General features: G+C 33.5%; 1 protein-coding gene across 1 annotated transcript; it reads right to left on the minus strand.

Moving 5' to 3' along the window:
* Nucleotides 1–142: 142 nt before the first annotated feature.
* Nucleotides 143–25,256, minus strand: LOC130903932 (uncharacterized). Its single transcript, XM_057816330.1, has 6 exons — nt 24,943–25,256; nt 20,043–20,390; nt 12,053–12,127; nt 10,583–10,768; nt 2,672–3,683; nt 143–539 (listed from the first exon to the last, which is right to left on the minus strand). Exons 1-6 carry the CDS (start codon nt 25,163–25,165, stop codon nt 206–208), a joined length of 2,178 nt encoding a protein of 725 aa, XP_057672313.1. The 5' UTR covers nt 25,166–25,256; the 3' UTR covers nt 143–205.
* Nucleotides 25,257–27,389: the final 2,133 nt, after the last annotated feature.

Genomic DNA, 27,389 nt, shown 5'->3' on the forward strand with positions numbered 1-27,389 from the left:
GTGTGGTTGGTTTGTCTATGTTATTTGATTGAGAACAAAGGTAGTGAGCTTTCAAGCATTTTGGTTCCACTTTCACTGAAGAATGAGTTTTAATTTTTTTGTACTATCGTCTTTCGTATAAACAATAATAAAAATAAATAAATTCTGCATTGAATTTGTTTATGCAATAAAATATGTAAAATATAATTTAATTGTATCATTTTCATTACTCCTTTTGAGGATCAGTGCCTAAGTCTTCTTCATTGTGTGCTAAATTTGTCACTGACGGAAAAGCTTCGTCTTTCAACGAAAACTGCGAATGATGACTGGCCTCTGATTTTTCAATTTGTGAACTACTTTTTTTCGTGGTCGGAGGATCTCCTGATATAATCATTGCTGGAGCTGCGCTTTCCGCATGTGAAATTGGAGGTTTTTCGGCAGCGAGTTTTTTGAGATGCGCATCATCTCGGGCTTTGTACAGTTTACCATCGGTTCCTCTGACTTGGGAATCGACTGCAGGGGCTATTTCAGGACCCCATTGTTCAATAAAATGACCTAATCTGTTTAAAAGAGTGATATTAGTAAATTTATTAAAAATCATTTTAGTAGAAGTGTGAGCGAGACTTTATAATAACTGATAAGATAATATAGCAATAGACTTTTATTTGTTCTCCCTTACGTCGAATACTTGTGAGTGTTGGTGTAGTGATAGTAGTGGATCGACAAGGAAATTTTGGATTATTATTATCAAAGATTGAAATAAAAAAAATGTGATTCCAGTGTCAAAGCTACAATAAGTGAGCTTTCATGCAAATTACGCAGCTATTGACTCAAAAGCAGAGAGCTTGAAATGAAATGATATGGAAAGGGTATAAGTCTGAAGAATTTCAATAGAGAACTCCGACAAGGTGAGCTGCTCACCAATGTATTATTTAATATGGTGCTAGAAGTAATTATCCAAAACTCTAAATTAAAAACTGATAGGACAATATTCAATAAGTGTCAATGTCTAGCTTTAGCAGATGACGTAGCACTAATAGCAAAATCCAAGAAGCAGTAATAAAATTGGAAGAGGAAGTCAAAAATTTTAGACTAGTAATAAATCAAGAGAAGACAAAATATATTATCATGGGAGATACACAGAGGGAAACAGAAGATTACTTGTCCTTTACAACCAGATACAAAGAGTTTACAACTTTGTGTATCTAAGAGTAGTAATAGAAGACAAGAGAGTAGAAGAATTAGAACTAAAAGCAAGAATAACTGAAGGAACACAACACCTTATTAAGTTCCTCATGTTTTGCGCTGATAGCAGTTTCCAAATAACTGAACTCATCCACCTCCTTAACCTCTTATTGAGTCTCATATCCGATATGCCCTTTCCTTCGGAGGTGTCGTGTGACTCAATTTGAGCGAATTTTACTCGGATTTAACAGCAGGGACTTCTTTAAAAATTTATTTATAAAATTTACAAAAATACTGCACGAATTACTTAATTCGTGTACAGTTAACTAGATTTTGCTGGAACCTTCCAAGGGGAACAACTTTGCTCTTACAAGCAACAAAATTCTGCAACCAGTTATACCACGTCTAGCAAATTTCGAATAATGCTTGCGTCCTGTAGACCAAGACTTAGCCTCAAAAGAAAATAAACCAAACATTCAATTTGCTTAAATTGATATAGTACAACAACATGACAAATTAAATTGTATTAAATAACCCAAATTTTGGGAATCCAGTATGTCACCAACAAGTATATACAAAACTACAAAACAGATATGAAATATAATATGTGAATATTTCTATTCAAAGATAAAATGTAAAAATATCTTATAAAGAAAATTATTTACAAAAAGAAGTTGGTAAATTTATATCGTATAATGTTTATAACAACAAAAGTAAAGCAATGTGTCAGCAGTGAAAACGTTACAGCGCATGCGATGATTCTCACTAAAATTTCAGTAATTTTGGATGCATAGTTTCTGTTTGACAATCTTGTCATTATGAACCTTTTTCTGAAAATGGAGTGTCGAGATTACATATTTGTTGCTGAAAGGTAATTTGCCTACACAAATTGAATAGTACTAAACGACCATCAGATTAAGGTTAGAGAGATAGAAGATGCTATCGACTTATCATATATTGACTCAAGAATTCTGTATATATAAGTTATCTGCTCACTTTGGACGGAAAGCATGTTGGAATGAACATTTCCCAGGCCTAGATCTACTACTACACTCCAGAACCGAAAATAGAATCAAGGCAGTGAATTGCGAAAGGCGAACTTGCTCCGAAAAAAACAAAGAAAGTTTCATCGTCCGGAAAAATGATGGCAACCGATGTATTAGGATAGTTCTGACATGCTGTTCACCGATTTATTTCAAAAAGGTGTTAATGTAATAGAAGAAATTGCAAAAAGTGTCCGTACAAAAATAAGTGATTTTCCATCCTGATTACGCACCTTCTAACATGTCGGTGATCACTATAGTTAAAATTGCACTTTGAATTAGTTGACCACCGTGATATTCACCAGATTTTGTCCACAGAGACTCTGTTCTGTTTCCCAACTTAATCGTTTTACTGACAGGAGAGAAATTTTCATTTGAAAGGTTTGAAAAGGTGACAGCATAGCTGAACGTTGAAACATGAAAGTGATTAGGTGAAACTTTTCGTAAAATCTGTTAATACTAACCGCGTAACTCTCTGGTGAGGGGTAGTAACAGTGTGGCTACCACCGCAATATCTATTACAGATATGATCTGTACTCTTGGCAGATCGACTACTTTGCAAAGCATTCTCAAACATATTGATGTTTTTATTACTTGGTATGCATTTCTGTTGTTTTCTCAACTGGTCTAGTTCGTATGCTAAATATGGACCGACGCTTTTCGTGGGTGGTAGGGAATACGGTTTGGGATACATAGATGAATCCACATCTCTACGCATAACTACGTCTTTATCACATGATATACAGTTGACGTTTCTTAGAAACCTAGTTTTGGTGCCAGCTGCTTCTTGTTCTTTCTTCATCGCTGAAAGAGCTTTGAATTTTTCTTGTAGCGATTTCAGTTTATTATTAATAAATTCTCGTAATGGAGTCAGTTCATTCTTATCCATTTTGCTACCAACTTCACCTTGAATGCTCGTCAGGGTTTGGGTCCATAATGTTTCCTGTTGAGCAAGTTTGGCTAATGCTTCTTCCAAGTTTTTATTTATATCCCCACATGCTTGGTCGAATTGTTCGTAAGATACTTTTCTGTTTATTTGACAAGCGTCCGCTTTATCGGCTAATGCATCTTCGAGATCTTCTCTATCAGCTTTGACAGTTTTTAGTAATTCTATTTGTTCTATGAGAACATCTATTGCGTGTTCCTTTGCGGCTCTTTCATCTGTTAGTTTCTTTACATTCTCCATTATATTTTCGAAGTCACTTTCCATTGATTTGAGTTGCTTTTGTATTGAATCGATATTTGTGGTATCACCTATTTCTCCACCAATTGGCATCATATGTATTTTTTCTAAAAGTTCACCCACATCTCTTTCAAGATCTTCAACTCTGCCTTGCAACGTGTTGAGAAGTCTACTAAAACCGTAGTCCAACGAATTGAGCTGGTCTATGAATTCTGCTTGTTTGTTTTCAACGCCCTTAATTCTTATCTCAACGGGCTGGTTTTCAACAGTCGACTCTCTACGATCATCAGTCGCTAGAATATAAATCAGGCTTTTGAAATTTATATTTATTTCATAAATAAAAAATCGTTTGTGTAACATTATCGAATTAATCAATAAATTTTCCTTTCATTCAATTGTATTGATAAATTTTCATGGCGATGGTTAAATTGCAAAACCTCGTAATTTTTATCTTTTATGGGTTTTTGATGTGGAAATTTTTTAGAAAAATTATTCCTTTAAACTGCAAAATCTCGTAAGTTCATAAACAGTTTTTGATACTTGTAGTGATATCTTTCAAAAACTAACGAGATTGATGTGAAAAATATATAAAGAAAGAAACTTCTTTAGTAGACTTAGGAGGTTTTGTTATTTATTTATTTTTAATGAAAAATTAAAGTGAGGTTAAGTCTCGAGTCGCGCCAAAAATCATTTCGCGGTGAGGCAATTTAGGGTTTGTTTTTGTGCCCTAAACGTTCATAAAATCAAATAGTTATGTCAGATAACCATGGTAGTCGTGGTAAATATATTATGAGTGTAATATTTGACAAAAATATCACTGGGTAAATCGTTTATTAATCTAATATTACCGTGATTTCTAAATATGTTGAGGGTTAATGTTAATGTCTTGTAGAATAGAGAAGAATAAAACCCAAGATGATTTTTGCAGGATCAAAATGATATTCTGATTTGAATATTTTGAACAATATTGAATAAGGAAACAAAAATCTATAACAAAATTGAGAAAGAATCAAAGAAAATGTGTCCTATTTGTGATTGCATTATTTCCAAAAAATCCAAGAAGTTTTAGTGCCGATTATTTTCTGAGGAAGAAAGGATATCAATACTTGAAAATTTTTGGTAAAACCTAGATTGGAGTAAAAAAAATATTTATATATCGGGATTGGTCGATGCTGCGCCTGTTAAATTTCATCGCACTCGTAGTATTTGTTTAACATATTCATTATATTCATAGTCATTATTGTCGTTTAGTTACAGCTAAATCATATTTAGATTCCCAGTGGCAAAATATTAATGATCTGTGTAGATTTTATAAAAGTGAATGTGAGCGACAAAAATTTAAAATTTTAAGCCATATCACATTTAGACAAGAGTTTCATTAACAAAATCTGTCTGTTTTTAAACCGAAGTAATATAACATTTTAGCGATTATGTTATTCTATTCGATTTTAAAATATGCGATACTTGCACTAAATACTCTGTGGGAACCATCAAAGAAGATGAATATCAAACGCATATCGCAAGAAAAAATTTGGCTCGGGCTGAGAAAAAAATCCAAAAAGAACTCGCTAAGACTAATTCATCTACATTAATATTTACCATGGAGGTACAAGCCTGTCTTCGCGGCACCAAGATTGCGAGTTTCTGCGTCGTATTATAAAACGAATTTTACGTACGATTTTTAGTGATGGATGTGGGTACCAAAACCGTAACGTAACTTTATCTAATTCCCTAATAAACTTTGTTGAGAGTAAGAAAATTGAAATCTATCAATATTTCCTTGAAAAGGATCACACTCGAATGGAGAGTATTTATGCTTGTATTGAGAGGAAACTGAAAAATGTAGAGGCTTATGTGCCTGTTTGCTACGTTCAGATTTGCAAAACGGCAAAACTAAAAAAACCCATACAGGGTTCATAATATTTCTCATAATTTTTTCCAAAAATATTCAGTTTTACAAACTAGTTATTCTTGAATTCGTCCTGGTAATATAACCAAAGATCCTAAAGTTACAGATATTCGATGTCTAGCCTACAGGTTAGATGGTACTATCAATTATAAAATAAATTATGGGGACAACTGGGAGGAGCTACCCAGGCGAGTAAAAAAACGAAAAGAAAACTCGATTGTTTCTAATCTATATTCCGGGCAACTAAAAATAAAACCGGATAAGTACAATCATTTACAAGAATTGAAAAAAATTATACCTAAAGATTTTAGGACATTTTATGAAAATCTTTCACATGGCTGAACATTTTTATTCCTGTGTAGCAATGTTAATGTATTATATTTGGTCTATGTGTATTTTTCTGATTATCTCGTTTAAAAGCGTATGAAAATATATTATTTGTACTTTAGCGTTGTGTTTAACTATCCTTTGCCAATAAACTAATTGGATAAATATTCACAAAACCTCCCAAGTACGAATAAATCTTATGAATTACATGTTGAAATCTCGCAAGTTGTTTTTTTAATAACAAAGCACTTTCACAAAAAGTGATAAGGTTTCCTCCAAAAACTGAAATTCTTAAGGCCATAATGCAGCTTACATTGTTTTTCAAGTAACTGAATTGAAAGTTGTAATCAATTTTTCTTCCTCCTATAAAATTTCAACAAATCGACTTCGAGCTTTCGAAATTTTACCATCGATGGGATAATTCAAAATTTTGACATTCAATTTCAAAAGTGTACAGTTTCTTGAAAAATATTTTCAGAATATGAACACCTGTATGCTCAATTTATGACAACGGCAATCTTATACTGGTTATCGACAATTTGTTAAATATCTAAAATTCAAGGATCAATGATCAAATTTTTTTGTTATGAACAATTTATTCCGCAAAAAAAGTGAAATAAGTTTCTTTGAAACAACCACTCACGTATTGAATTTGACAGCTTAGTTAACAGGATGTTCAGGATAACTTTTATTAACTTTTTCATTCATTTCAAATTTCCATTAAACTTTTGAAGTCTCTTACCAGGGTTATATGAAAATTTTACGACATACCAAAGATACAAATAATGGTCGTTACATTATGAGATAACGTTTCGTTTGGTGAAAATATTTTTTCCGCAAGTGAATCTTTGAGGTTAGGAAACAGTAACAAGTCGCTTGGTGCCAGATTTGATTAATACGGTAGTTGGTTAACTAATTTCAATCATACTTCCGACTTTCCGTTTTTACATTTTTCGAAGCAGGTTAGCCCTTTGCAATTCTCTGTTTGACTGTTGTTTCGTTTCAGGAGTGGTGCATCCAAGTTTCATCTACAGTTATAATCGAAAAAATCAGACTCATTCTGTTTAAACCGCATCTATAAGAAAATATTCATTCGAACGAGCTTTTGGTTCGAAGAGATTAAACGCGGAGCCCAATACACTGATAGCTTCGTGCATGCATAATTCTCCAATAGTATATGACAAATGCGTTCTTTTGATTGACCGATAGCGTCTTCTATCTTTCTAAGCTTGATCTGATGGTCGTCGATTACCATTTGGTGAACACTTTCGATGATATCGCTGGTTAAGTGTCTCGGTACACAATATCTAACTCCTCTTCAAGCTCGATGCTCCAATTTCTCTATTTTCTGAAAAATCTTCACAACGACTCATTCATACGATTGTTAAATAGTACATAGGGAGTATATCTCAACGCATGTGCCAATAGATTTCCTGATAAGGGCTGACATATTCCGGTTGAGGTCGGAAACTTTTCAGACAACCCTCGTATGTGCTTTTCAAGTATCACAAGAAAAATGAATTCACATTAAGTCAAGATTCACGAAATTTTTGATTGTTATGATGTTTTTTTAATCAGAAATAAGAAATAAAATATTACGAATGAAAGTAGGTGTCAATTGGAAAGCGTACTGTGAACTCCCTTGAAAAAGCGTCGAAGATTTCGATGTATTTTAGAGGTTATTACACTGCAGATTTGTCGTTATTTCAGTTTTTCGAAACAGTTTCGATTTTATCAAATAATAAGTTTTTCCGTTCAAATTTTGTAGCACAAAATGGTTCAACAATACGATCCACATAAATTCCTGGCCACACATTTAAGGAAAATATTGCGTGGAAGCTCCAGCTCAGTAAAGGCGACGGTGTCTATTTAGAGGAGCGGATCACCCCTAAAAAGTCGTTTAGAAAGTGAAAAACCGACCAACCTCGTCCTAGTCGCTAAAAATGGTGTACCCTTATATTTTTAGGGTCGCTAAATACGAATATGGTATTTATTTTTATCTAAAATTGGGGCTACATGCTCTAAATCAAGTTTTTAACGAAAAATGCGAAAAAAAAATGTTTTGCGATTTCGCGTGTTCAACTCGATGTATCTTTGCAACTAATCAAGTTATATTTTGATGAAAATTTAATGCCCTATATTAGAGCGTATTTTAAAAGAACATAGACCAGTCCAAATTTCCCAAAGCATTTTTCGATCGAACAGGAAATTTTAAAAAATTTTTCAAGCGGTACCGGGACTTTTTACTTACTAATGCAAAAGTTGAATGATGAAGTTTTTAATTTCGTTTTTCTGAATTCATAGTATTAGAAATTAAAATGTAAAGAAGTTTTGTGCCAATTTTCAGATCTTAATATGCAGTAGGAAATAATACACAGCGATTTTAAGCTGAGCGCTCTCGCGGCGCGACAAACGTAGCGGGCGCGCACATGCATGCATGAATCTTTTTTCGATCATTTATGTCGTTTAATAGTTAATTATTCAATATTTTTACATCGAAATGACAAAAAAGTATGTAGCTTCATTCCATAACGTATGTTTTCATATTAATTTAACATTCTTCAATAAATATTTTTTAATGTACGTCGGAAATCATTCGCGGAATATCAAAAGTAAAACCAGTTCGTGAGCCAATTAACAATTTTCTTCTGAATGCTTTAAAAATCGGTCACGAAAAGATGAAACAGTTTGTCTTAAATCGACTGGCAAAACATAATGAAAGTTCAAAATACCACAAATGCCAATAAAACATTCTCTGACTTGCAAAAGCCGACTGCGATCAAATTCAACGGAGTGTTAAAAAAAATTATAAGCCGGGAAGTAGTGTATCAACGAACATTAGTTTTATCTCGTACATGTAGCGATGTTGATTTGGTTAAAGTTCTAAGTTATCCTTTAACTGCTGTTCTCACTGCTTTATACAAATGGGATGGTTCTAAAAGAATTACTGATAAATGCAAATTAATGCACGCGATAGGAAAACACATAGCAAAATATATGTTACTAGATTTTCTTTCAACAAAAGGTTTGCCTGTGATAATTATTGATGGAATGGCTGAATTACAATCATTAGTTTCATTATCTCTGAAAAACTTTAATGACCTCGGCAAATACGTTTTAGCCAGAATAATTCATCGTTTAAAATATTTTAGCGATGTTCATGTTATTTTCGATCGTTAAGACGACGTAACTCCTAACCCGAAACAAGAAGAACGGAATCGACGGTATGGTTTCGGTGCAAATAAAGTTGTGGAAATCGTGCACTCAATGATTTGAAGAAAGTGCTCTTGAATAATGAAAATAAATGAAACCAAATTTATATGTGAATATTTAAAAGAACATCTACCTAAGTGCGATGTCTTGATTGGTAGCGATAAAAAGTTTCTTTGACTGGTGGATTAAATCCACGAAAATCTACATTTGTTATTCAAAACAGCTCTACTTTCATTGACGAAAGATTTGAGTGCAGTTATATTGATACTGACACTCGTATAATTTTCCAGTCATAATGTATCGAATTTGGTGATCAACTTATTATTATTGAATCACCTGACACTGATGTATTCATTTTACTCTTGGCAAATTATCTCAATTTCAAGTTAGAACGAGAATTTTGGTTTTACACTGGGAAAATTGTGAGTCGGCTCGATCACAGACGTTATATACCGATTCACATAATTGTGAAAACACTACGTATATCATTAATTGCAGCGTTACCTGCGGCACACGCGTTAAGTGGCTGCGATACTACAGAGTTTTTTTTTTCATTGGAAAGAAAACTGCTTATTACGGCCTGAGTAAAATATCAGATGATGAATTGAGTGCTTTGGCAAATTTAACCGAAGTTGACTCGAAGACTAGTTTGGAAATAGTAAGCAATTTTTTAGCCATGCTATATGATCCGGCAAAAAATTCAAAAGCCTTGCGGAATTCAATAAATTCTTTAAGATACTATATTGCTGCTCAGAAAATGGTTTCCATTGACAGAGTAGCCAGCTTTAAAACAGCACATATTACGAGCAAAATAGCAAATCAATGAATGGAATCAAGCAACAAAAGCAAAAATCATATCAAAAGATATAAATAGTCATCGGTGGTTAGTTGAGAATGGTATAACATGGTATAAAACAATCTAATCTAAAATGTAATAAATCTTGTACAAATGGAAATAATGTTATATGATGATGATTAATAAAAAAAGTTTTAATTCACGTCTCTATTTTATTACAATTAGAATTGTGCCCATATTTTAGATAAAAATATTCGTATATTCATATTCGTATTCAGCGACCCAAAAAATATAAGGATAGATCACTTTTAGCGACTAGGACGAAGTTGGTCGGTGCATCAAAAAAATTGGGGGTGTCCCTCTTCTCTAATTTGAGATATAAACAAAGAAAGAACATTCATTCGAAAAAGAATTATAAAATGAAAAGATTATGAGGAACCAATTTTACGGAACTACAATATTCCAAAACTTAACATTCGACGACTATGAGCGTAGTTAAATTTAGGTTAAGCAGGTGAAAAAGGTGGTTCCCAGAGAAGAACCTCGCGGTGATTTCATAAAAAAAACAACTAATTTCAGGATTTGGAATCATACTTAGATATTGACACATACTAAAACAGGGAGAGATTTTTTTTCAACTCATTTATTTTTCGCAACAAATTTTAGATATTTTCTCTCGGATTCTGTCTTCAGATCTAAGAGTTGGAAATATTTCGAACCTTCTGTTTCTTCGAAAGTGAAAGAATTACGATATCGGTGAGTGCCCAGCGAGATATATAAGCCTGACAGTTCGCCTAGTGACGTTGCAAGGTGCAAGGTCTATGTACGGAACAATCCCTGCCCGCCCATCAACCTAACTATGACGAATCAGCAATTGATCCACACTGTCAATAGACAAATATTTGAAACTTACGCTGAAATTTGATTTAATATTTTTTAAAACTCACCAAAAACAGATTCATTTTTGAAAAGGACTTCTTTTATAGCTTCTATCTCCTTTTTCAAATTTTGAATAGAAGTGGCAATGTCATCATCTTCACCTTCAAACTCCTTAGATTCCTTAGCTATTTCTTTGGAAGAAGTAGGACCTACCTTTTTGATCAATCCTTTTGAACCTCTTGACAACTTTGAACCTACAATTTCAAATATATGATTGAAATTAATATTCGTATTATTAAAATTTTGTACTGCTTCTTTCTGATACTTTATATCATTGGGCACACTCAGAAAACGAATATATAATTGAAAGATAAGTTTTTCATCATATTAGTCGCCACAGATAGGGTACTCTAAGAGGGTGTATTTTTTATTTATATCTTATATCTATAGATAAAGTCTGAATACTCTTGTACTCAATGTAGCTTGTATCGTACACAGCTATAATGAATAACTAAATAAAATAGTATTATCTTGAAAATAAACTATCAATTAGATCGTGGGGATCATGTCGTTTAAGTCTATGGTGCTGTTGATTGTATCCTGACGCTAGATGTCAGTCTAATTAGGTGATATCTTTACCTATTTTTGTAGCTTAGTTTTTTTCTTTCCGCGTTGACCGATTCCACTTGAATCCATAAGCTATAAAGAAATTTGGGCACAAAACATGGAGCATCTATAATAATAATTAGGACTTTCGATTGGAATTGCTACAATATTTCAATATTGGAATTTGCTGATGATCCCCACATCAAAATGGGCTTAATTTGATGTGATTGATTTTCTATCTATCAGCCAGTATAACTATCTTAGTTTCAATCATAATTGTTTTCGCCTATCTAGGTGCACGTCTAGAGTTTGATTATTTAGAGTAACTTTTGTATATTCGCTTTTACGGTTGCTGAAAGTTGCCCAAACAGACTGAAATTCATTTGTTTCAATTCACCATTTCTTTAACCAGTTTTCTACTTTATCGACGTGAAGCTATAAGCTGAAACTTCGTATGATGCTAATATGGCGGTGTCGTCTACGAATATGGCTGCTAATACGACATTGCTTGATATATTTTCTAAATTTTGAATTATCGCTCAAGTATTTCTATGAGAATAAGAACAGTAAAAGCTCTCAACAAATGAAGTGTCTTATATCAATGGTGAGAAAAATTGAAAGAAGATTCATTGGACTAAAAAATCGCTCTACTATTTGATTAGGTAACTAATTTGATTGGATCAAAAAATGGCTCTACTATTTGATTGGACAACTAATTTTATTGGACTAAGAAATCGCTCTACTATTTGATTGGATAACTAATTTGATTGGACTAAAAAATCACACTTAAGTTATTGTTAAGAAATTTGGAAGAGAATTTTTATTTACAGCTACTTTTATACTATTTATATTCACTCGTTTTTGATTGTATCGCTACTTTGAGATCCTAATGTAACAATCAATGAATCATTAACTATTCTATTGATACATACCTCGTTTGCCAAATTGGTCTTCAAGTGCTTTAACTCGTCTTTCCAGGTCTTCAAGTCCTCCATTTTCTTCAAAAGCTGAAATTATCCGTTACAAATATGAATAAAAGAATTCTCCTCAGTTTGAAAGTACTAGCTCATTATATAATAATTCCGATTCTCCTTGACTTGAAAGCAAGATCCAGATATCAGTTAATTCAACCAAAATAAGTGAACAAATTACAGGGGAATAGTTTTATCAACCGTTACATAGAAGTGTAAGGAGCAATATTTTTCAGAAATATTAACACTCTAAATACTCTGAAGCAATAGTAATAGTCCGGGAGCTGGTAATCTCAAAAAACCCGTGATCGCGTAATTGCAAAATTTTTACATAAATTGACAGCTACAAAATGCACTTGGTAAGCGTCGATTTATTTGACCGAAAGTATGAAAAAAATTATTTGATAAAAAGCAAAAATATTTTCCCGTTATCGCGGATTTCGATAAAAAAGGTTTATTCGATAGGACATTTTGTGAATCAATGAAAAAAATCAGCTTACCAATTTTTTCTATTCTGGAAACCTTTTCTTTAATTTGCTTTTTTTATGTGAATTTTGAAAATAGCGTGGTATGTGTGCCTAAAAACGGCCGGAAATATCGCGCATTATGCAGGGAGAAAGATCATAAAATTGAAAACATTAATAGAAAGGCCAAAATATAGATTTAAATTTTGAATCGTTTTGTTTGTTGGTGGCAATGGCATTTGTTTTCTCTGCCTTCTGCATTTTACATTTTGCAAACCCGGAATCTGTAATTTGGTTAAAACGTGCGTTCTGTGTCAAATTTGTATTCCTCTAGTTGATAACATACGTTAAGGATAGAGTACAGCTCGAGCAATAGTTAGAGTAAGTAGAATTGGGTGAGTGTTTGAATAGTTCACATACGCAGTCCAAATAAATCCGTTCCTAAAGAGTTTTACGGATTTGCTCACGTCTTTATCGTTTGCAGGTGTTACAAGTTCTGAAGCCTACAAACGTGTCAACGAAACGCTCCATGTTAATGAAAATTTTTGTAACTTCATTAGTATATAAACCATCAAGTGTTAAAACTTGGTAGAGATTTTGAAATAACCGGTATTTTCAGTTGTCTACGACTTCCGGTTATACCGGTGGCGAATCTCAACAGAATTCCTCAAATTATTCCCACTAGTAATGGGATTAATACTTATACTTGTTTATCCTTTTAATAGGCGCAGCTGGTCTAGGATATGGCGTTAATGGTATCTGGTGACTGAATGGATTCCAGAGGGTCAGGTTGTCAACCAGACTTACTACTTGTCATTTTTGGGAGAACGAGTTCGTAAAAAGTGGCCCGATTTTGCACCAGGACAACGCACCTTCTAATAAAGCGCTATATGTGAAGCAGTATTTGGCCAGTAAGCGCACTCCAGTGCTCGAACACCCGCCGTACACATCAGATTTGGCATCGCTTTTTTGTTTCTGAAGATAAAATCTGCTTTGAAAGGGACCCGATTTGAGTCGATGGAAGTGGTAAAGCAAAAAACGGCAGAGCTCCTGAAGGTTCTCACCAAAGAAGACTTCCAGCACTGCTTGAATCAATGAAAAAAAAGGCGACCATTCGAATGTAGAATATTTTTTAAAATTAAACCAGTCTCGTCATTTACTAGCCAGACCTCGTATAAGGGATATATTTAAATGTTTTTAAGTTATAAAATTTGTTGTTCAAAGAGAAGAAGGATTTGATGAGGAGAAAACAACCTGAGAGGAGAGATCTGAAGAAGAAATCGAGGATAATGAAAGTGAGAAAAACGGAAATACTATTGGACCTCATATCATAGAAAAAGATAAAATTACCAAATGGGACAAGCGTGTACCTCCTAGAAACGTCAGAACTCGTAGAGAGAATATAGTAATGTAGCTACCAGGTCTAAAAGATAGTGTGAAGAATTAATGTAAAATTGATATTTGGAGTTCTCTATTTACTCCAACTATACTACAAATGATTGTTGATAAGACCAACAAAGAAATTGATTTGGAAAGTAAACATTTTTTTTGTGAGAGAGTTATTTTGTCAAACAATATTGACGAAATTCTAGCCCTAATTGGATTATTATATGTTGTAGGTGCTAGATAAGCTAGTTATTTGAATACTATTGATTTATAAAACACAAATGGCATTGAACTTTTCCGATTAACAATGAACGAGAAGAGATTCAAAGTTTTAGATATATTTTCTTCGACGACTTACATACTAGAACTGATGGATCTATTTTAGAAAAACTAGCTCCGATTAGAACTATAGTGACAAAATGGAGTGGAAATCAACAGAACATAATTTGTTACAGTGAATGAAAAACTGGAAGCCTTCAGAGGTAGATGCTCTTTCCATCTATACATCCCAAGTAAACCTAATAGATAGGATTTGAAAATATTTCCTATTTGTGATGCTAAATTATTTTACACTAGTCATAAGATATTTTATGTTGGGAGACAAGTATTTTATATTTCAGTATAGTTAACAGTACCATAACAGGATCTAGCTATAACTGAAAGAGTCTTTATAATTAGAACAGAAATGTCACAATAGACAACTGGTATAGAACTAAAATCAAATGGTCTAACCTTAGCTGGAACTATGGAGGGCAGAAGATTGGAAATACCTGATATTTCCAACCAAGCTCAAATTAGGTCAATTGAATCTAGAGTATTTGCTTTTGGCTGTGAAAGAATCTTAGTGACATTGAACCAAAAAAAAAAATAAAAATGTTATGAGGGGTTTTCCAATAAAGACTTTTTTTCAAAATAAAATGAAAACCCTTTCAAAAACTTTATTATCGGGTTGAAGTACATCCAAAACATTTATGGATGGAAACCCGTTGAGCCAGAAATGATCTTCGTCACTGAAGATGATTTTGCTATGAAATTGATCATCTTTTCCAGAGCCCAATCGGAGAACGTACATCGCTTCTTGAGTGAGCTTGATCTTGTATGGGTATAAAGTGAGATTCTTACCCAAAATTCGCCATAAATTGGTCTTGGCGATGCCCAACTCTTGAGAAAGCCGTGGAATTGACTGATTTGGATCATTTGCTAAGGACGTTTCAACAGCAGCGATATTTTCGACACTTCGATCAACCCGTGGTCTCACTGACACGGCAACATCACACAACGAATATGTAGACTCAAACTTTTTCACTAAACTTGTTGAAGGGTCGAAAATTACGACCGAAAATCGGAGTTAACGCTCTTGAAATAGCGGCCACCGACTCCGAATTTCTGTAGTAAATTTTTAAAATTTGCAGACGTTGTTCGTTCGTGTACTTCATCATGATGAAAAGGTGCGTTCACAAACTAAATTCAAAATTGTCAAGTCCCAATTGGAAAACCCTGTATTGTACTCAACCATGCATCACGGCAATGATGTTGATAGGGAATCTGGTAAACCAGAAATAATATTACAGTGTAATTCAACGAAACTCCGCCTAGGGTGGTTGATGGGTGGATTGAGAGCCCATTGACTATCACTGCCGGTCCCAAGCCCGGATAAAGGAGGAGGGTTAAGGGGTGAGGCCAGCAACCTGCCCCTCGTAAAAAGAAAAAACGCTCACAGAACTGTCACATTAGCCTCGGAAACTGGACGGAGCATTGACGACGACACGGCACGAAAACGGAAAAAACGAGTATGGAAAGAAAACATAGTAAGACTCGGAAGTTGGAACATTACATCATGGAGCAACAAAGACTATGAGGTGGTCTCAGAAATAGAGAAAAACAAAATAGATTTCTGCGCACTTTCAGAGACCAAGAAGAAAGGCAATGGCAGTCAAAGGTACCAAAACTACATACTGTTTTATAGTGGAGTCGACAAGAACTTGCGAGCACGGGGAGGAGTAGGGTTACTAGTGAATAAAAAATTTGAAAAAGATATTAAGGAAGTACAGTATATAAGTCATAGCATCATACAGATAACTGTAGAGCTGGCCAACGAAAGAACACACCTACTAAGTATATATGCACCGGATATAAGCAAACCGAAAGAAGAAAAAAAAGGAAGCTTTTTTTGATGCCTTGCAAGCTACGTTAGACAAAATAACCAGTAAAGACAAAGTGTTTATTATGGGCGACTTTAATTCAAGAATTGGAAACACAGTTATCCCAGGAATCATGCATAGTTTCAACGAAGAAGCAGTGAATGATAACGGAGATATATTGATAGATGTATGCGCCCTCAGCGAATTACGTATCAACAACACATATTTTGATCATAAGGAACAACAAAAGTACACCTTCGCTAACACGAGAGGCCAAAAATCAACTATTGACTACATAATTACAAACAGGAAAGTCCACCCCTCCCAGATACTTGACGTACGGGTATTAACATCGGCAAATATCGGCACACAACACGGTTTAGTATTATGTAAATACCGCGTATCCCACATAATAAAGAAAAGAAAAACACCCAACTACGTATCGAAATTTAATATAGAGTCGCTTAAGGATGAAAGCATTAAATACCTCTATCAAAACAGACTCCGCGAAAAAATTGTCCAAAACCCTATAAAAGAAACCGACAACGTAGAAGCCGCCTGGGAGAAACTAAAGAATAACATAAAGAACAGCGCAAAGGAATCCCTAGGAGAAAGAACAATAGATACGAATAGAACACACAATAAACCCTGGTTCACTCTAGAAATTAAGGAACTGGCAAATGAAAAAAAAAGCGTACATAAAATACATTACCAATAGAACACAGGAAGAATACGAAGTCTATAAAAGAGTGAGAAACAGAACAACCAACACAAGAAAAGAACTGAAAAAAACATACTGGGAAAATTTCTCAGTGGAAATGGAACATGATTTGTACGGAGGCCAGAAAAAAATATGGAACATGATACGAAAAAGGAAGAAACCAATCAACGAGGAGGTAATGATAAATGTTATAAATCAGGAAACATGGGCAGCACATTTTGAGATCCTATATGATAACAACGGAAGCAGGGACGAAGAAGAAGTCGCAAACCCGCCATCCCCAAACGAACAGGAAGAAACCATCACATTAGAAGAAGTACAAACAACCATAAAGAAACTAAAGAATAGAAAATCACCAGGTACAGACAATATACCAAATGAACTACTGAAGAACGGGGGCCCAGAAATCGAAAAAGAACTAATAAAACTGTACATTAAAATAGAAAGAACTGGAGTAATACCCGAAGAATGGAGAACTAGTATAACTATACCTATATACAAGAAAGGTTTAAAATCAGATCCGAAGAATTACAGAGGCATAACGCTACTTAGTAGTGTGTTAAAGTTATTTACCAAGATACTTGCAAATAAGATACCTGCTAAGGTAGGCATCTCAGAAGAGCAACAAGGCTTCCGCCCAAACAGATCCACTATAGACGCAATATTTATATTACGCCAGTTGATAGAGAAATCCATAGAATACAATAAACCCATGTACACATGTTTCGTAGATCTAAAGCAAGCATTCGATAGAGTAAAACTCAACGATGTAATCCACCGACTAAACCAAAAAGGCGTCAAGAAGCATTATACAAATCTAGTAAGGCAACTTAACATCAACACCAAAACAAGAATAAAAACAGACTGTGGGCTAACAAGAGAACTCAAAGTCTCATCCGGCATAAGACAGGGAGATAGTCTCAGCCCATGCCTTTTCAACGTAATAATGGACCAAATAATTGAGAGCGTAAACGAAGTTAATGCAGGATTCGAAATGAATAACCGTCGCATGAGAATCCTTTGCTACGCAGATGACGCTATACTTATAGCTGAAAATGAAGACGATCTACAACGCCTCCTTCATAAATTTAACCTGACGGCACAGAGACTTAACATGCAAATCTCATGCGAGAAAACACAAAGCATGGTAATATCCAAAGACCCAATAAGATGCAAGTTGGTAGTAAATGAGCGCATTATAGAGCAAGTAATGAATTTCAACTACTTGGGCGTAGAAACAACGAGCAGCAGAAACATAACGGGCGAGGTAGATAAGCAGATCAAGAAAGCAACTAGAATATCGGGATATTTACGGGACATTATATGGAGAAATAAATATATGAGCATAGAAAGTAAGACGCGAATCTACAAGACCTGTATCAGACCCATACTAACCTATGCCGCAGAAACAAGGGCAGACACAACACAAACAAAGAGAAAAATGAGAACAGCAGAGATGAAGATATTACGAACAATAAAGGGTACCACACTCCACGATAGAATACCCAACACAGATACCTTAAGAGAACTGGGAGTACAAGATGTCGTTAGATGGGTAAGAGCAAGACGCCGACAATGGAGAGACCATGTAGAACGAATGGCTCCAGAACGGATTGCCAAATGGGCCAAAACACAGAAACCAGACACAAGACGCCCAATCGGTAGGCCCCCAAAACGCTGGTACGATAGCTGGACATCGGCGTCACAAGAGGGCAGATGACAGACCTGACAGGACCTCGTCCTACTACAAGAAGAAGAAGAAGAAGAATTCAACGAAAAGTGGTGTCGATATTGTGGGCAAATTGTGTGGACATTAGTTTGTTGAATGAATTAGGCGTTCGTTATTTATAACATAACATTTATATTTCGAAGAATTTTCAATTCATAGTTCAACAGCTGAGCTAAGCTAAGAGGACAAATGTAACAGAACTAGCTTTGCTTCGACGTATAACCATAAAAAATAGATATCTGAATATATACCAATATATACCACATTTAGAAAACATTTCGTGCATCGAGCGCACGTTTGCACGTATAAAGACTATATCCTCGATCCTTGTATTTAGCTTGAAATTAGCGTAAATAAAAGGAGAAAATTATAAAACAGTTAACAACAGAGTAACAAAGAGTTGATACTTTCTCTCTCCTTACCTAACCTAACTTAACCCCACCTAACCTAACCTAACTTTGCCTGACCTGACCTGACCTGACCTGACCTGACCTGACCTAACCTAACCTAACCTAACCTAACCCAACCTAACCTAATCTAACCTAACCTAACTCAATTTAACCTAACCCAACCATTCTTGAGTTAAAATGTGTTTTGTGGAAAATTCAAAATATGCAATTTTTCAATTATTTTGAACCTAATACTAAAAATGCACTCATTATCAGAAAAAATGATTTTTTCGATCAATTTTTGTTCAATATGTTATATAATATTGAACATTCGCTCATTTTGGAAAATCTTTGATGTTTCTGATGGTTTTCCATTTTGTCTCAATGATAATTATTCGTATGTTTTCCCATCTCTAGGACTCACTAGTTGCACGAAATGTTTTCTAAATGTGCCTGTGCGCTCGATGCACATGCGCTCCCAACAACTATTAGAATGTGACTGAAAGTACTGTGTAATCTGCAAGAGAATGTAGTAGTTCACGTAAGTTCAGGATAAACTGGAATATGTGGTAGTGACTTTAATATGATAGAAAATCGAAAAACAAAATATTGGAGCTCGACCTGTTGAAAATCCATATATTCTAACAAGACAAATTCTTACAATTATTTATTTTTTTTTTACTATATGCTTTATCCACTACTTATTTTTCAGACTTTATTTTCTTTAAATAGTTAAAGAGCTTGTATAATTTTATATTTTGAAAAGATAAAAAAATATATATAACTCACCAAATTTGTTCCTATAAACAAAAAAATATTTTTTTAGTTATTGTAATCTTTTTGTTTTCAACGCGCTGATTGAAAATAATGTGAAAGGGATGTTGTCAAGCAAATATCATATAATTGTAATAAAATATCTAAAAAACTTTGGTTTGAACAAAACACTTATTAGTTGTCTCTCAAGTTAAGTCGATTTTTTAAACGCGTGCGGTGATGAAATTAAGCAATTGGTACACATACTGTCATAATAGAAATGAACAGGAAAAATATGGTCAGCACGGTAACCAAATTCGAGCTAATTATCGTTATAAATACTTAATAATTAACTAAATATCACTTACTAGGTGAAGGAAATCCCTTAGCAGCAGTTTCTAGCATTGAAGCTAATTTTTCAATACTTAAATCTACTGCATCCATCCTCTTTTGTAAATTTAATATTTGAAACATATCAAGTACGGGCGAGGATCCTTCCTGTTTAATAGCTTCGTAGAGTTTCAAATTTCCAGGTAGTTCCTCTAACTCTTTGACTTTGGCTTGAAGTGATTGTATAGACTTCTCCAAGTGGTTCATATATTCGGTTGTCATTGTTACAGTAAATTCTGGATTTTCTGAAGAATTAGATGAAGTTACGACAATTACTTGGCCTTCCTTCTTCTCGGATACATCTTGATTATCACTAATGGAATATTCTGTAAAAAATTTGTCAAATAATTTCAATATTAATATTAATAGTAATAAAAAATATATCTATATTTATAATTATGATGAAATTGAGCAATCATTGGAAAGAACAATTATATTGAAAAATATTTGAGAGGGCTGTTTTTAATTGAATTATATGAATCCTTTAACCGTGAATATATTTTATGTAATGAATTATCAAATTGAAAAATGCTACTTTTAATTTAATCCATGATTTAATTTATATTCTCTAATTTTCCAGTTATAAAGAGCAGCAAAATCATTTGAATTTAACTGACGAGTTCATTGATTGTAAATACCCGTTTTACATAATTAATAAATAAATTCTGTGTTTTTTATAATTATACACCGTGTTTTCTAATGCCATTATTCAATCCTTTAGAATGTATGCATTTGGATCAGCAGGGAGCAATGAAAGAGGTCATCCATCTACAATAGTATGTAAATCTACTGTGCCTCATCCATCACTAAGTTTTTGAAGACTGTGTCTGAATTTAGTAATTTCCCATCCTTTAATGAATTATTTAGTTTATGTAAGTCTTTCTGCTTTATGTAGTATATTTCTATGTATATGAGATATGAGATTGTACAGTGCCTTGTATTCAGCAAGTATGTGAATAGTGCTTCCTCTTATAGCTTAGCGAATCTGCAGTTGTATCTTTTAACCAGTTAAAGTATCTATTCAGGCTACAATTTTCTATTAGAAACTCTATTTAAACTACTGTTTCCCATTCAAGACTTAGTTTCCGAACAGGTCTTTAAATGTTGTTTAGTTTGGGTATGTCTATCTGCTCTATCACCCTATTCACCAGTTTGATCTTGAGGTGATTATTCAGGCTAGAATTTTCTAGTATAACCTATCAAACACTGATATTTGTTGGTTTTAGTTTCCCAAAAAGATTTTCTTTTTTTCTTATCTCTACCATGTTGTCTCATTGATCCAAGCTTTTATTCGTTTCTTTTTTCCATTCTTTTAGTCATTCCATATATGGTACTAGCTCCCAGAACATGCTTGGTTTTTCTTTTCATAAGTTTATTAGAGATCTCCTAGTTCATTAAATACGCCTAAGCAGTTTCCACGAGAACCCATTATAGATGAAGCTTATTCAACTTTTTTCAAGCTGACAGAATGGTTGGTTTCAGAACAATAAACACCTATACCAGTTATATTTTCTTTGTTTTCGAACAGTCTGTACCATTTTATATTACTGATAGTGTTTTGATCCCACTTCATTCTATTTTGAATTTTATCAAAAATTTTAGTTTGTTCTAATTCTAAACCAGTCCCGTGTTCCAGGATTCCCTCTCACTCAGTTTGTGCTCAATTTTTTATCATTCCCGATAAACTATATCTAGTGGTATGAGGTTCATAAAAGGCTATAAGCATTGAGGCCTAATTATTCATTTTTCCTGTCACACATTTAGACTTAAGAAATCTGGAGACTCATTATCTCATTCTCCTTAGGTTCTGGTTCTGTTCTACCAAGCAATTGCTGAATGATATAATGTCTCTGGTGGTGAACTTCCGCCTGAGAATATTTGACATCAATTTTTAACATCAATTTTTTAATACTAGGTTACCGCAGATCATTAGAGCAATTTTTGATTTACGTATTTTCTCTTTTTTGTATTTATTTTACAGATTGCTAAAAAGTATTATGCCAGTTACTTGACTTCGACCTCTCTTCTACCAATCTTAAGTAAGTTGAGATTGACTCAATTTTACTTGGCAAAGCAAGCAAGACCTTAACGTTGAGGCCCACTTGTCGATACTTGATCAAAACTTTGTAGTTGACGCCTTATAATCTGCAATAATTTAGACAACAAGTTTATAAAAGTTTGTTTTAATGCGGATACGGAATAAATCACTTCTTTCACCTTCATAAATAACTTCCTAGGCTTACATGAAAAATCTGAATCGTAAAACTGGTAATATCATTGGAAACTTACTTCGGCTCTGCGTGACAATCAACCAATCACTGGCCGACAAGATTTTCGTAACACAGGCGAGACCTTTATTTTTAAAATGAACATACCCTTCCAGTAAAAATATTTATTAAGTCCTAACACGTACTCCTTTTCAATAGCTTAATTCTCCCTGATTACATTAGGTAGGTAATTTTATAAAGGGGCGGTTAATATCGGGAAAATTTGTGGCCAAAAAAATATCTGAACTAAACATGAAAAATTAGTTGAGTTTCATGGTAAGTGGTTATTTTTTCATAGTGCAAAAAGTGATTATAAAGACGAAAATGTCGAGTCATACATGCCGCAGCTCCAAAACTTCTCTTCACAAATTTTGTTTTATTTGTGGAGAATTTATGGTGAAATAGCAAGCTAGGCCATTTCCCGAAAATCTGAAAAAAGTCTATTTCAAATATTTTGGCACTTTAATTGGAGAACAAGACAAGCAGTGGGCCCCCACGCGTGCTGTGTTAGTTGTATCGTGTCATTGGAGCAGTGGATGAATGGGAATATGCCTTTTGCAATTCCAATGGTATGGCGGGAACCTACTAACCATTTTGACGACTGCTATTTTTGTCTAACAAAAACTGAAAGTTATTCTAAGAAAGTGAAGCGAAATATGACTCTCATTGGCAGATTATTTATTGGGCTCACGAGACACACACATGGTTATCTAATAATAGCATCCCCTATACCAAATTGTCAACATTGTTACACTTTAAATTCTTAGCGTTGAAACTACTCCAGACTTCGAGGGCTGTGTACAAATTAACTTTAAAAATATTTTAAATCAAGCATGTCAAGTAAATTCAGTTAGTGGAAGAACAGTTTATTTACCAAATATAATATCCAGTCATTACACTTAATTTTATGTAATTGACTCTTATTAATGGCCACAGATGTCACTTGCATATTAAATATATCAAATAAAAAAATTCTTGCTGTGCAACTAATTAATGTAATGGTTAGACCTCGATACAAAATTTTCATCTATTACTACTCATTAATTTAATTAAAGAATCATTTTCATTATGCTTCATTAAATATTTAAGTTCGTGCGTCAAAATATTCAATTTTGTGGCTCTGTTCGATACTCTTGAAATGGAGATTAAACGAATCGAAATTCTCGAAATTGAGATTAGAAGAATCGAAATTCTCGAAATCAAGATTAAATGAATCGAAATCGAGATAAAACGAATCGAGATGAAACGAGTCGAGACTATCGAAATCCAGATGAAACGAACCGAGAAATCGGGATTAAGCGAATCGAGACAAATGCATCAAGACACTCGAAATCGAGATGACACCAGGCAAGTCTCTCAAAAACGCGACTTACGTTCCTTTTTGATTACAATAAGTGACAGTAAGATTCTACACTCCCAAGACAACTTTTTTCACTCTATTATGAGCTATTTTCAAATTAAATACCAAAAAAATGTTTAATATCAATAAAATGGCACGAATACAATTTTCGTGGCGTCTGGATTTGACTATGCCATTTTGTAAATCAAACCAAATTAAATCAATAATGAAGAATAACATTTTTTGATTTATTTCTAATTAATATTTTATATATCAATTTAACCTAACCTAACCTAGCCTAACCTTCTCGTGGTGCACTTTGACTGAAAAATTGTGTAAAAACATTTTCTGAGTGAGGATTATTTTAGTTTTATTTTTTTATTACTTTTTTCTTTCTTATGGGGGCTTCGCCCTCTCGCCCTTCGGGAGCTCCACCCCTGGACCCTGGACCCTGGTCTGCCCGAAAGCAACAGGCCGCGAGGATAAATTCGGAGCGGGTAGATTTAGAACGATTTTTTAAAGTCAATTTTCTTATTCGGTTGATTGAATGAATTAAATTAGGTACCAATTAAATCTTCAAACTATTATTAAATATTTTTTTCTATTTTATATTTAATGAAAACTAACTGACAATTATTTATGAAAAACATCAAATTATTCATGTATTTATTGTATGTTAAGTTATATTCATCAGATAGTGATGAAAGTTATCACAAACTGCTCATTTTATTATAAAAATGTTTTTTTTTTCAATATAATTTTGGAATATCCAGGTAAATAATATAAAAATTGAATAAAAATCTTTTGTTTATTGAATTACAAGATTTAAATTGAATTTGAAGTGATAAAATATTCATTTGAAGCAAAGTATTAAACTCCATCTGTTCAATAAAGCGAATTCAGAACTAACGTTTATTATAATTTTAAGTATCGATATCTCGAAAACAAAGTGAGATACCAAAAAATTTCATTCTTCATTTTCGATTTATTTTGGCCTAATTAAGCCAAATCCGCGGCGTCACGGTTATCGTACTTTCCCCAATGAAATAAATGTGAAATTTGATATTTTCTCGAAGTAACAAGTCTTAATGCATTTAACAAATATGAATTTAGCTAGATATTTAGATCTTAAAACGATGATCACATAATGATAAAGAATAACTCTTTTGAGTTGTATTTAAGGTTTCAAAATGTACTGTTGTTATTACCAGTTTTCACAAAATAATTTTGTGAGACCCAAATATGAGTGTGGACACATTCAGTTTTGCTTACCTGCTAATAGTTGTGTTGCTGGTTGGATTTTACTTAAGAAAGTTTGTATTCTTTCACTATCAACACCTCTGTATTCAACTTTGGTATCACTTAAATTTAGCTGTTTCAAAACAACATGAAGAAGGGTACGCAATAGTGTAAAATTGACTATTCCTACTTCGGGTGTGTTCAAAGCTGCGTCGCACATCTGTGTTAAAGTTACCAGAGTTGAACTTTGAGCCATTTTGCAAGTTTATTTCAGTTCCAATCATAAAAATAAAATTACAGTGTCTGAATTTTAGAAAACGTACGTAAAATATACAAATGTTGTCAAAATAGAGATATGACAATAGAAGTGTCACAAATTTATAAATTATATTTTCATCGTCATCATCATTTGATATGTCACAAATTATATATTGAGGATTATAATTAAAATGGACTCATCCTTAGCAAATAGCAGCAAATGCATATGTACGTAATGGTTTAAACTGTCTCAATGAAATCATTTTAACACTGACACGATTCATTATTTTACAAGTGTGGATATTTTTATAACAGTTTGTAACCACATCATCTCCACTTCCAAAAGCTCATGATTTGTTCCGTATCCGCATTAAACTGTAAAATAAACTTTTGTAAACTTCGTGTTGTCTAAATCATGGCAGATCATAAGGCATCAACTACAAAGTTTTGATCAAGTATAGACAAGTGGGCCTCAACGTTAAGGTCTTGCTTGCTATGCCAAGTAAAATTAAGTCAATCTCAACTTACCTAAAATTGAGAGAAGAGAGGTTGAAATCAAGTAACTAGGTATAATACTAAAAAAGAGAAAATACGTAAAGCAAAAATTGCTCTAATGATCTGCGGCAACCTAGTATTAAAAAATTGATGTTAAAAATTGATGTCAAATATTCTCAGGCGGAAGTCGCCACCATCAAGAGACATTATATCATTCAGCAATTGCTTTGTAGAACAGAACCAGGCTAAGGAGAACGAGAGAATGCGTCTCCAGATTTCTTATGTCTAAATGTGTAACAGGAAAAATGAATATTTGGGCTTCCATGCTTATAGCCCATTTTGAACCTCATACCACTAGATATAGTTTATCAGGAATGATAAAACATTGAGCACAAACTGAGTGAAAGGGAATCCTGGAACATGGGACAGGATAGAACAAACTAAAATTTTTGATAAAATTCAAAATAGAATGAAGTGGGATCAAAACACTATCAGTAATACAGTTCAATGGTACAGACTGTTCAAAAACAAAGGAAATATGACTGGTATAGGTGTTTATTGTTCTGAAACTAACCATTCTAGCAGCTTGAAAAAAGTTGAATAATCTAGAAGCAGCTGACTTCATCTATAATGGGTTCTCGAGGAAACTGCCTAGGCGTATTTAATGAACTAGACAGAAATAATAATTTACCCTGTTGTGGTTATAAAAGCGCATTGGGGATCTCTAATAAACTTATGGAAAGAAAAGTCAAGCATTCTGGGAGCTAGTACCATATATAAAATGACCAAAAGAATGAAAAAAGAATCGAATAAAAGCTTAAATCAATGAGACAATATAGTAGAGCTAAGAAAAAAAGAAAATCTTTTTGGGAAACTAAAAAACATTCGATAAATGGAAAATTTAGTTAATTCAGCAATTTGTATCTTGATTGCAATATCAGATTGCTAATTATTTTCCTTTTTTAAACTTGCTGTATTTGTATATCTAAATCTACATTATTAAATTTATATATGTCTTTATTCTCACTACACTGTGCGATTTCATTGTCTTCAATCGTTCATCGTCTAAAGAACTATACTTTAATTATATTTGGTTAGGTTACGTATTTACCGGCATAGCTCTTCGTGGCAGAAAATTTCGAACCGATCAAAGAAAAAGAAGAGCTAAGCAATGGAATTTCATAAATTTCGTTTGTCGTGAAAAAAGCCTCCCGGAAATGTATCTAGTTTTAACGCTGAGATAAAAACATTTTCAATCAGTACGTTGAGAGAGATTAATTAGACTAATTCACAATATTTTGTGATGGTTTTCTCTCTCTGTTTTATTTTTGTACATGTCCAGTGTGAATAACATTACATCGACAATCTAGTTTTCTATATTTGTATAAATGTAGCTTGTACACTAATCAACAAAGCCGTGGATACTAATCAACCATGCTGTAGTTTCGGTACCATCACTTTAATCTACTATTTGAAAATGCTTAGAATTAATCCAGACTGCAGTATTGTGAATTTCATCTCTTTTTGGTGGACGCTTTTTTTAGTAATCGTAAAGATGTAGATGCAGAAAGACACATCTTTATAACTTTTTTACCTGTAGGGATCATATTGTTCATAGTAGTCAATACTTATCAATGTTCGATCAATATATTAGTTCTCTGAATGAAAATTTATTCACGTCTGGTCGATCAAAAACACTACAACATTACTTTGCGTTTATGGTCTTG

Source organism: Diorhabda carinulata, chromosome 2 (assembly GCF_026250575.1).
Source record: "Diorhabda carinulata isolate Delta chromosome 2, icDioCari1.1, whole genome shotgun sequence".
In the NCBI taxonomy this organism is placed as follows: Eukaryota; Metazoa; Arthropoda; class Insecta; order Coleoptera; family Chrysomelidae; genus Diorhabda; species Diorhabda carinulata.

Bases quoted from the DNA above. Each gene is read 5' to 3' on its own strand.
- LOC130903932 (XM_057816330.1), bottom strand. From the start codon at position 25,165: ATGGCTCAAAGTTCAACTCTGGTAACTTTAACACAGATGTGCGACGCA. The intron at 20,391-24,942 runs GTAAGCAAAACT...AATTTTTTACAG, and splicing joins AGCAACACAACTATTAGCAG to AATATTCCATTAGTGATAAT. The intron at 540-2,671 runs GTTAGTATTAAC...TCTTTTAAACAG, and splicing joins CCTCACCAGAGAGTTACGCG to ATTAGGTCATTTTATTGAAC.